Consider the following 11,557-nt stretch of genomic DNA (forward strand, 5'->3'; position numbering starts at 1 on the left):
AATTTATGATGTTCCATGTGAAAGTTATGGCTGCTGTTTAGGAGAGAGACTGCATGCTTCCTTCTTGTATATCTTTGAGCATTTGAAGGTCAGATGGATTGAAATATGAATAAATATGATGGGTAAATTTTGGGGTATGACACATGTGTTTCTCCATAAATTGTTAAGGGAATGAGTACCTGAGAAGCATAAATTCTTCTTTTTTCCTCAAGAAGAGGAGGCTCTGGTACAAATTCTTGGTTCCCTACCAATGCCGACCAAGAAATCTTCATGATAGGTTGAAAAGCTTCTTCTGTTTGTTGTTTCTTCTGAACTTTTGAATCCTTTGACGCCATTGTTGAGAGATTTTGCAAATGGTGAAGTTTTCGGTTTGTTTGAAGAAGGAAAATGGAGAGAGTTTGAGTGACTGAGAATGCAGAAGTTTGAGGAAAGTGTTTCAAATGAATTAAGCTTGCTACTTATGGAAAGATAGATCACCGAATGTGCTTCTGCAAAAATAATGGTGAAAAAGTAGTGGGGCACGTGTAAAAACGTGAGAGGTGGTGCAGGTGGTTGCACAATTTACAATCTTACTTCTAGATATTAGGGGTGATCATTATGCATATTCGTGCATGTCTCGATGAGACGTTTGGAGACATGGTCATCATGACCATGACATCATGAGTGAAAGGACATTGAAAGGTCCATACGTCGAAATTGCAAGTTCGAAAGAAATGTCGATTTCTGCAAGGATTTAGAAATAAACATTTATTGGGGGCAATTTGTTAGCTGAGAATTTTGATGAATAAGAAGAAGATTATTGAAAAAAAATATATTTCAAAGAGAGACATGAAATCCAGCTTTTGAAGGGTATTTGAAATATCAAATGTTTGAAGTGACTTTATCTTGTCAAAATGCCATCGAGGTTAATATCCTCGAAGACGGAGATAAAGACTTAGAATATTTTGGAGTTCTTAAGGAATAAGCTTCGACAACCACATTGGTTGAGTTTGGCGCCTCGAACGAAAAAAAGATTCAAATTCAAATGATTTGTCTTATCCAAAAAAGGATGCATGGAGGCTTTAGAAATCGAGGAGCATGCAAACGGAGAACGTGGCATTCCATTAGGAAAAGACCGTTAGGGTCAAATTAGTATAAATTAGAATCTTAGCGTTAGATTTTAGGGTGTTCAGATATGTACAAAACTTAATCATACTCAAAGTAACAAAGTGTATTGAGAAATGAGTGTTGAGAAACGTACGAATGAGTTTCCATTCATTTTCAATTGAATTACAAAGTCTTTTACCAGTTTACATTTATCTTCATTAAAATTCCTTTTGTTTTCTTTACTTTTTCGAATTAGAACCTTTAACATTTATGCACTTTACTTTGTACCTTTAAAACACACTTCTTTCTACTTATGAATTAGCCACAAACAAAACAAAGAATGAACACAATACAAACATCAAAATCTCAAATCTTAGACTATGTCCTAGGATCAATCTAGTCGATTCTGCGAGCAACCAGAATAATAATCATTTTGGAGGACTAGCGCTTGTTTACGAATTTCCACCGTAAACAGGTATGTCGTAAGGTTTAAAACTAGATCAAATAGGGAGGTGAAAAGCTACGTGTATCTAGTATTTATGTGAATATAAGACTGTCTTTCCAACCTTTGGGTTGAGATATTTATATAAACTCATAGGTTTGAATCTCAGGTTCCTAGGAAATAACCACCGTTTCTAGGAGCAGAAGAGTGGGGGTAATTGATCCCATATTATTCAAGGGAGTGTGATTAACTTCCTCATAACTTCTTTCTTGTCATTGTGGACTAAGGGCACATTGCTTCTCACGTTTTCCCACTTCACACTTCAGATGAGTTATCTCATCAATGGACGAGATGCCACATCATTTGCCTCCTCATTTCCTCTTATATGTCTCATACTAATATACTAATAAAACTTCTTTTTGCAAGAAAAGGGTTTGTATATGATAAGAGTTACAATAGAAAATTAAAATGATATCACATTAATTGAAATAAAGAACAATAACGATTAATCTAAGTGAAAATTTAAAATTTTATTAAAGAGAATGAAAAACATATTGATATAGGACATTGAATTGAATACAATGAATTCCATCATACTAATATCCTATTCTATTCTATTTATTATTATTATTATTAAACCAAACAATAGGATATTGAATTGAATACAATGAATTCCATCATACTAATTAGAGGTGTCAAATGGGTCGGCCCGGCCCAGCCCGCTTTAGCCCGGTGGCCAACGTGTTTTAATGGGCTGGCCCGACCCATCCCAATTGCTAAATGGGCCACATAAAATGAGCCCGACCCATTTTTCAAAGGCCCGTGCGGCCCGATGGGCCAGCCCGACCCGTCTTTCAATATTATAATTTTAATTTATAAAAAGGATGTAATGGATAAATGCAATACAACATAAGTAAAAAGTCACCATAAACGTATATATGTGATTTTTAAAATATTTATCCACAAATATATATATATATATATATATGAATACCACAAAATCATCCATGTAAAAGTATAAAATAACTTAATATTATCACCAATACTTATCAAATTTTTCTACATCTCACAATCATTTCCTTGATCACATCATTTCGAAAATATATCTTGATCCTCTTTAACTTTTCTTTATGACTTGAAAACACATTTATAAAATCATATCTTATCTCAATCTTTTTTCTTCAAAATTTACCAAAATCTATTTTTAATGGGGCAGCCCGAAGCCCGCTTGACCCGGCCCAACCCATAAAAAACATAGACCCGGTGGGCTGGCCCAAAAAGACAGGGTCGTCTTTTTTAAGGTATTTTCCGGCCCAGCCCGCACTAAATTGTAGGACTTATGGGTCGGCCCAATGGGCCGAGCCCATTTTGACAGCTCTAATACTAATACCCTATTCTATTCTATTTATTATTCTTTTAAAACCAAACAATAAGACATTGAATTGAATACTATGAATTCCATCATACTAATACCCTATTGATTCCACTCTATTTATTATTTTTTTAAAACCAAACAATTGAACTTGACTCATTTTCCCTCCACTCCAATTCTTTCCATCCTTTGGATCCATTTAAACTGACCCTAAAATTTTGAACCAAAACCTCGTTTGACTTTTCCTAATGCGCGCGTTAAGGGTACTGAACTAATCTCACCACCATTACCTGTTTTTTTCTCTACCGCCGGCGATGGACGACACACTCGAATCTCAACAGAACCAAACCGAACAACCTCTCACTCTCCATACACTATCTTCCATCCGCTCCCTTCTCATCAACCCTTCAACCCCAAAACGCACCGTTTCCTCACTCCTCCAAACCCTAACTCAATCCCCCAACCCCACTCACCACACTCTCAACCTCCTCTCCGACCTCGCAACTCACCACCCTTCCCTCTCCCAACTCGCCCTCGACTCACTCCTCCGCGCCACCGAGTCTCCCACTCGCCTCGCCGTCGATTCCCTCGCCTCCATTTCAGAATTGAGTTTCCCCGAACTCGACGACGAGCGCTTCGTGTCGCTGTGTTTCGGACACTCGATTCCCGGGAGGATATGGATGCTGAGAAATGCGGGTTGTGTGTTCAGGATTAGGCCTGCATTGTTGTTTACTGTGTTGTTGGGGTTCACCAAGGATCCGTATCCTTATGTGAGAGCGGCTTCGTTGGAAGGGCTTGTTGGTTTAAGCGGGCGCGGAGAGTTTCATGATGTTTGCATGGTGAAAGGATGTTATCTACGTGCTCTTGAGCTTTTCGATGATATGGAAGATTGTGTTAGGCTCGCTGCTGTTCGTGTTGTAAGATTAACACTCTCTTACTTTTCTGGATTGGTTTTAGCATTTTTCGAGTATTTTGTTACTGTGTTCAAAATTGTCACGTTTTAATACTTATGGATAAATGCTTCAACGCAAGTCAATGAGAGAATGAGGAATGTTGAGTGATGGAGATAGATTTAAATTACCTGTAACATGGTGTGCTCCTCTCTTTATTTAACAAAGGTAGTTATAATTTATGTAGCAGCGTCACCTCTGAAAAATGGTGTGTCCATGTTTGTGTCAGATATTTGTACCGACACTTGTGATTATGTATAGTTTATTTATTTTTTCAAATTATTATCAATGTCGTCGTGTCGGGGTCGTGTTCATGGTCATGGACCGTCTGATTGATCTGGATGGTGTGTGATGAGCTAGGGACAGAGATTGTTTGTGTTCAAGAGAACGAAAGTCCTCGTTTCTTGCCTGTGGTCCCCAATAGCGTTTGCTCTTGAGCCCCTCTTACTTGGCCTTCTGGGCAGCCTAGGAAAGTTTTATCGCACATATTTGTTTGAAATTTTAACAATAAGGATTGGGACGTGATCACAATTTAAAACTTTGCTTATAGGAGTAATATTTTAATGTCCTTATTGTCATGTATAGAATGAGATGATTACACATTTTAGTGTTCAGTTGATGGAAATGATTAATATTCTGTTTTTGAGATGTTTGTGTAAGCAAAACAGTATATGAAGAATTGATGGTAGAGTAGTTGTTTAAATGATATGAGTTGTATTTCAGGTAGCTTCATGGGGTCTGATGTTATCAGCGTCTAGTGCAGACATGAAGGCATATCGGTGCAATGAAGTGTTTGCTAAGGTATATTTTTATATTGTGGGTTGCACATGGTATCATGTAATCTATGTCACTTCTTTTTGGTGCAAAGTATCTGTTTGAGTTTTCAGGCATTTCTAACTGTTCTTGACTGGCCTCCTTAATATCACATATGGCATAACACATTCATTTCATGTGCATTTAGCTTTGTTCTATGGCAAGAGATATGAGCATCAAGGTTAGAGTTGAAGCCTTTAATGGCCTTGCAAAGATGGAAATGGTATCGAAAGATTTTCTCTTGCAAAGCTTATCAAAGAGAGTTTTAGGAAATGGAAAACAAAGGGAAACTATGGATCAGATCACTTCGGAACAATTTGCAATGTTGGCAACTAGTGTTGCCGGTGCCCTAATGCATGGACTTGAGGACGAGTTTTTTGAGGTAATTTTTAAAAAATATCACAGCAATATATTGCTCTTTGGTTACAAAGGTTCATCTATATGTTGACTGTAACTATCTGCCTTAATCTCAAGACTAGTTCCTTGTTTGATTATATGAAAATTATAGTGTTTCTGCTTTACCTGTAGGTGCGTAAGTCTGCATGCCAGTCCTTACACAGACTGACAATCCTCAATGTTGAGTTTGCTCGTGATGCCTTAAACTTGTTAATGGATATGTTGAATGATTATTCCGTGGTGGTTCGGTTACAAGCTTTAGAAACCATGCATCATATGGCAATTAATGGCTGTCTAAAGCTTCAAGAAAAGCACTCGCACATGGTATCTTTCTGATTTTGATTAGTAATTTTTCTATAGGTCCAGAATAAATTTTAGTGTAAGTAATTTTTCTTACATTCGTAATTGCAAGATCTACCTGATTGTTATTGGTTAAACTATCCTTCCGTCCTATGTTTGGAGACTTAATAATTACACTCTTATTTTTCTTTTTGTTTTCTTATAGAAGATTGATACTGTTTTTGGGATTAAAATGGGGTTGGAGTTTTCATGGTTATTGAGTTCTGCTACTGGTGATATTGTGTTCCTTGATGATGAGTAGATTATTTACAGTTGTTTGGGTTTCAATATGATGAATAATTTATCTTACTAGATTTATAGAATGCCAGATCACTAGGGTTGAAAAAATTGCTTTTGGAAAGTGAAGATTGACTAGTGAGGTGCATAGAGATATTGTTCTTGATGGAATTCAAAAAGGTATCCTTTCTAAGATTGATGGGAAGTTGAACTTATGATAAACAGAAATAAATGTGTTTAGGATCTGAGAAGCTCAAATTAAACAGAAAAAAAAACATATTTTGGTATTGGTAATCAAATGTATAATACCAGGGACTGGTGTGTCTTTTCCAAAAATAATATTTTTAAATTTCTTTTACTGATATTCTGCTAACTTTTCATTAATTTTGCAGTTTCTTGGTGCTCTAGTGGACAATAGTAGGGAAGTAAGATATGCTGTAAGGAAAATACTTAAAATAGTGAAGCTAGGTGATCTCGCAATGTTCAAATCGTCTATTGAGAGACTACTGAAAAATTTAGACAGTTATCTGCAGGTATGCTTTGTACTATGCTATGAAAGACTGACACAGCTACCTGCACAACACAAACATGTTGATATTGGCAATAATTTAACAAAAATGAATTAAATGTAATCTCATGTGTTGACGTCGTTCAATGTCTGAAGCCTCTGACACGTGTTAGATACCAAACACCCCTTCCACCAGAAACTTCTGTGCTACCAAACTAGTGTTCCCAATGTCTATTATTTCTTTAGTCAGAAGACAGTGTAAAATCTCAAGTTAAATTTTTTAAATTTAAGATGCAATTGTGATTTTTTACAAAAAGAATGTACTTGCTAGACAAAATTGTTATGACATTGCTCATCAAAATATCAATTTTTTATTTCATCATTTCATTTTGCTGGCTTAACTATTGAAATAGAATAAATAAACTAAAAGAGAATGATCCCATAATAAAATCAGAGAAGAGATTATTAGCTTTTACAAAACAGAAGTCATAGTGGAATTATTAGTCACATCCCTTTGTTCCTCTTTTCATCTGACACGTTTTTTGTTTTATCAGTTTCATGCTTCTTATTCTTACTGTCTTTTAAATAACAGCTATGATACTAAATGCAACCGCTTTTTAGCAACTCGTAACTGTTATTTCACATGTTTAACTACAATTACTATGCTTTCAGGATGAAGCTGACATATTTTCTGCTTTCTCTCATCTTGGTCGAAATCACAAGAAATTTGTAGGCTATATCGTCAAGGAAATTTTTGAAGAGGTGTGCTTGTGTAGAGTATATATGTGTGTGTGAAACAAATATGTTGAATATTTTGCAATGAAACAAATATGGCTGAAGTCGTTAGAAAGAGTGGCACTGATTATTTTCCAGTGTTGCTATTACAGGTAGAAGCAGCTTTTGAAGGAAATGTTGAATTTAAGAGTGCAAGGATAGCTGCACTTTTAATCATTTCTATATCTGCTCAGCTATATGATGAATATTTAGGCACTATACCACCAGTATTGTTTTCTTATGCAGTTACATTACTGGGTAGAATAAATCATGCTTTTAGTGATATCATGGATAAGGATACCCTTTTGGTATACCTATGTGAGAAAAGCAGACCTCCAAGCGATTCTGTCCCAGATATTAACCATGGAAATGAGGAGCAACAGTTGTCTTTAGTTGAAGGATATACTCCAAACTATGCTAACAATGGAGTGATTGATTCCAAAATTGAATCACTAATCATGAAAGAACAAAAGGAGCTAACCAGCTATCAGGTGGAACAACATCTATCAGAGTATAGTGAAGTTACAGTATACATAAACTACATATTTGCAAAGTTCCCTGATATGTGGCAGATGATAGAGACAGGTCTTACTAATGAAGCGTTAAGGTCTTTGAGGTAATAAATTGTAGTGTTGCTCCCGTACATTTGTGTCTTGGCATTTACTTCCATTTATTTCATCGAATATTCATTATTTTTGTATCTATTGCATCAGATGTCCGTAATTTGCTTACAGTAGAAATTTTTGGTGTTATAGATGTATATTTTATACACCGAGTATACATTGCATATAAGATACAGGGATTCCTGTTATTTAGTGTCTATATTTGGTTTGTGGACTTGAAATTTTAGATGTCCCGAAAGCTTATAAACTAGTCTTTTGGTTGTTTAATTAGCAAATATGCATCTAATATTGGCTTCTTTTTTTTTTTCCAATCATTAATGTTGCAGGTGTTTGAAGGAGGAATTGGCATCTCTGAAATTTGACTCTTTGGAGTCTCATGATGCTTTGGCATTTACATTGCTGTATCTCCGGATAATAAAACTACTTGTAGAAGTGTGGGAGCACTCATTACCAGCAAAAGGTTCGTGCTCTCATGGTCTGGGAGAGTTGGAATTCAAATTGGGAAAACTTGATAGGAGGATTAAAGAATTGATGAGTAAGTTTGTAGGTTTTTCAGGGGAAGAAGAATTGAATATCTTGGAGCTTATATTAGTGATTTATGCCCTCAGGCTATGTAAAGTTGAAACCATTTGTGTCAATGTTACATTCAAGAGGTTGACTTCTATATATTCATGCGTTGAAAATCTCCTTAAAGAAAGACCAGTTTTGCCATCCAATTTTGTAGTTGAACTTGGTAAGTTATTACACAAATGTGAAACCGCCTCCATCAATGGAGCTTCCTGCAGTCCATTTCAGTTTGATGAATGTCTCAAGCTCTTCTCCTTGAGGAAGTTTGTGTTTCATGGAACAATCAGACAATTAAAGGCAGAACTAAGCATTTCCAATAACGGCTCTTTACATCCTTTTCCCTTTGTTTCAGGATTACCGGTTAGTATACCATGTGGAATCACACTCCATAATATTATAAGCAAGTGTAAGTTGTGGTTGAAGATGAGTTTGGATGATGGTTTAGTGCAGTATGTTTTTCTTGATTTGGACCATTTAAAAGGTTCTGGAGATGTAAGAAATTTTGTTTTTGTGGCCCCCTTTTATAGAACACCAAAAGCTAATTCTTTTACATTGAAGGTTTGTATTAACTTAGAATGTTTGTTTGAAAATGTTTGTCCAGTTCAAAGGTATGGAGGACCAAAATATGAACTAGTACCTCTTTGTAAAGAAAAACAAGTTTATTTTTCTAATGTCAATAAAGATTGAGAGTTTATTGTCTGGCCAGTGAAATTTGGCACTTCTAAGTGGTCTACATTGTAAATTATGCATGTATTTTCTAGTTGGTCTGGATTTTTCGGCTACTGCTGCCTATAAATAGGAGGAATTTAGTGTTTATGGAGTTTTTGCAACCCTTGATGTATGAACTTACAGTTACTTTATCTGAAAACACCTTTGTTTTTTCTTCTTCCTTGAGAATATTACTATAAGCAATCTTCAGTGTCTTGCACAAAGTCTTTATCTTTCATCCTCTTCTCATGCTTCATTAATTTGACATAACCAGGTACCATCTTAAACTCAAATTTTTATCTTCAGCAATTCCTATTTTTTGGATAGGAAGAGTGATAGTATGGTAATGGTTGACCTAATAAGTGATTATGAAGGCAGAAATTTCTCTGCCTCTATAATGGAGACATACGTGGATTCTCATCTCCTTCCTCCTAGTTGCAATCACATACAACAACTCAACCTTTATCTAATGATTCTGACTCAGAAAAAGTATCTAGAGATTCCTTAGAGGAAGGAACTTCTTCATCCGGCTCACTAGAAGCCTTTTCTGAATAGTTGACGGAGAAGTTAATTGCGTTTAGGTCCATAGGCCTCATCTCATCTTAATTCAGAAGGAGATACAAGCCAACTGACAGAGGAGGGAACGCATAAGGATTATATTTAACTTCACCAGAAAATCAGTAATTGAGAGTCCAACGACGCTGGAGTGAAGGCCTACTTGGATTTTTGAGATCAATCGGGCGCAACATAACATGATTGGGTGGATGCAAAGTAGCAACCACTCTATCTATTATGAGCACATAAACCACCACAGATGCCTTTGGAATTATGGTCGGTGATCTCTCTAGAATGGTCGATTCTTCAACTCCATATAATATCTTGAATTAACATGAGGGCATTTCTAGTGTGCATTGAATATAAGTCTCAGAGGCCTTCCCTTGGTTTTTTTGTAGCGTATTCTATATGATGCGTTCCTCCTAGGATAGTTTTCGGGACCAAGGGTTCATTAGCCTTCTACCAGAAAATCCTTGGTTCAAAACCTCCTCCCCTGATTAGGGCGATTTTCTAGGGCATTTCTTGCTGATAAATCCCCATATGCCCATAAATCATCTCCCTTTTGCTACCTTTCTGCCGATTCTCCTCGCTTATGCTAGGTTTCTTCCTAAAGTATTGCTTTAAACTTCACTTTTACTGAGATGTCTACTCTTACCGCACCAGGTAGGGCTCTCTTTCCTCTAACAGACGATGATGACGAGAGACTTGTACTCTTGGTTTCAGGGGGCATGGTTATGAGGAGGGGTTCAACCCTGGTGATGTGCCCCCTACTGAGGTGAAGAAAATGCGAGGGAAACTATATTTGGTGGGAACGAAGTTCCTTTCTTGTGATATGTGATTGCATTTTGCAAATAACATGGAAAAGGTGAATAAGATGAAAATGTTTTACGATCTTGCCAATGCTAGAGGTATTCAGGTCGTGGTGCCTCATCCGATGGCCATTACATCTACTATGGCCCTGTTATTAGCTTGGTTACCTAGACTTCTACCTCTGTACCCGAGGTAGATCAACTCGTAGTTGCCACAACAACTTTGACTTTGGGGGAAGTGTCCTCGCCTCCATTTTCAACAAAGAGGGCCTAGGATGAAAATCAACAATCACCCCGGGAAGAAAGTTCTCCTAAGCAAACTTGTGTCAAAGAGGATGACGTCTCGGGGAGGTAACTCCCTTCATACGAAGTCATATGTCTTCTCTTCTCGACTTGCTCACACTCTAGAGGAGGCTACTAGTATCATCTCGATGTCGGATTTACCTTTCGTTCAAAATCTTCCAAAGGGGAGAAAAGATGGAACTCGTCTATGAGATTACTCACATTATGTTTGAGGATGCTTCTTTATTTTCTCTTGTTTCTGCGGGCAGAGGGGACATTTTGGCTCTAGGTAATTCTACCGAGGAAATGGATACTTGGAAAGGGAAATGTGAAGCTATAGGACTGAGTTTATCTACTCTCCAGGAGAATCTTGATGCACTGTAGAAGAAGGTTAAGGCTGCAAACTCTTAACAAGAGGAAGCAAAAATCCACTACTTTGATTCTACTCTAGTTGATCAGGTAACTAAGCTAGATGATGCCCTCAAAGAAGGTGAGAAGCGGTATCAGAATGCTTATGATGTTATTGAGGAGAGAAACGTCAGGCGAATGAGCATCGTAAATATCTTGTTCAGGAATGTGAGGCTCATGATGAGACCTTGAAAGCTCTTAAAGACGAGGTAGTCGGTCTGAGGCAGACGCTTCATGATTCTTTTCAACTGACTCGGAAAGTCGTGTTCGACATTTGTAAACAAGTCGAAGAGCAGAAGAGGAATTTTCGTCGGACTGCTATAATTTCAGCCGAGACGCTGAACCTATTTCAAATTGCTCCAGGGGTGACTCAGAAAGGTGGTTCAAGTATCTCGACTCCAAATACTTAGGATTTATTTTTCTTCCTTTTTCTTCTATATTACTTTGTTTCCTATAATGTTTCCCATGTTCAGTGTCGCGACACAAAAAATACCCAAGCATATCGCATGCTCGAAATACAACAGAGTCGCCACCGAACTTTATTTATTCCAAAAGGAAATAGAAAATATCGATAAAACCCTTAAAGAACGAAGATATGGTCATTGCAACCAAATTAGGGTTCGGGAGTTGGTTATGCGAGGGGAAGGTATTAGTACCCCTCACATCAGTTGTATTCAAAAAGACCCAT

At 37.0% G+C, this 11,557-nt stretch overlaps 1 protein-coding gene across 1 annotated transcript; it reads left to right on the forward strand.

Moving 5' to 3' along the window:
* The first annotated feature begins 3,071 nt into the window (after positions 1-3,071).
* On the forward strand, positions 3,072-8,993 carry LOC131609422 (protein SIEL). The gene is made up of 8 exons (XM_058881116.1): positions 3,072-3,817; positions 4,574-4,651; positions 4,812-5,045; positions 5,192-5,383; positions 6,028-6,168; positions 6,816-6,905; positions 7,031-7,533; positions 7,867-8,993. The coding sequence occupies exons 1-8, from the start codon at positions 3,215-3,217 to the stop codon at positions 8,792-8,794; spliced, it is 2,769 nt and encodes a 922-aa protein (XP_058737099.1). The 5' UTR covers positions 3,072-3,214; the 3' UTR covers positions 8,795-8,993.
* The last annotated feature ends 2,564 nt before the right edge of the window (positions 8,994-11,557 follow it).

This window comes from Vicia villosa, linkage group LG6 (assembly GCF_029867415.1).
Source record: "Vicia villosa cultivar HV-30 ecotype Madison, WI linkage group LG6, Vvil1.0, whole genome shotgun sequence".
NCBI lineage: Eukaryota > Viridiplantae > Streptophyta > Magnoliopsida > Fabales > Fabaceae > Vicia > Vicia villosa.

Excerpts from the sequence above, each read along its gene's own strand:
- LOC131609422 (XM_058881116.1), top strand. The coding sequence starts at position 3,215 with ATGGACGACACACTCGAATCTCAACAGAACCAAACCGAACAACCTCTC. Across the intron at positions 3,818-4,573 it reads GGCTCGCTGCTGTTCGTGTT|GTAGCTTCATGGGGTCTGAT; the intron begins GTAAGATTAACA and ends GTTGTATTTCAG. Across the intron at positions 7,534-7,866 it reads GAAGCGTTAAGGTCTTTGAG|GTGTTTGAAGGAGGAATTGG; the intron begins GTAATAAATTGT and ends TTAATGTTGCAG.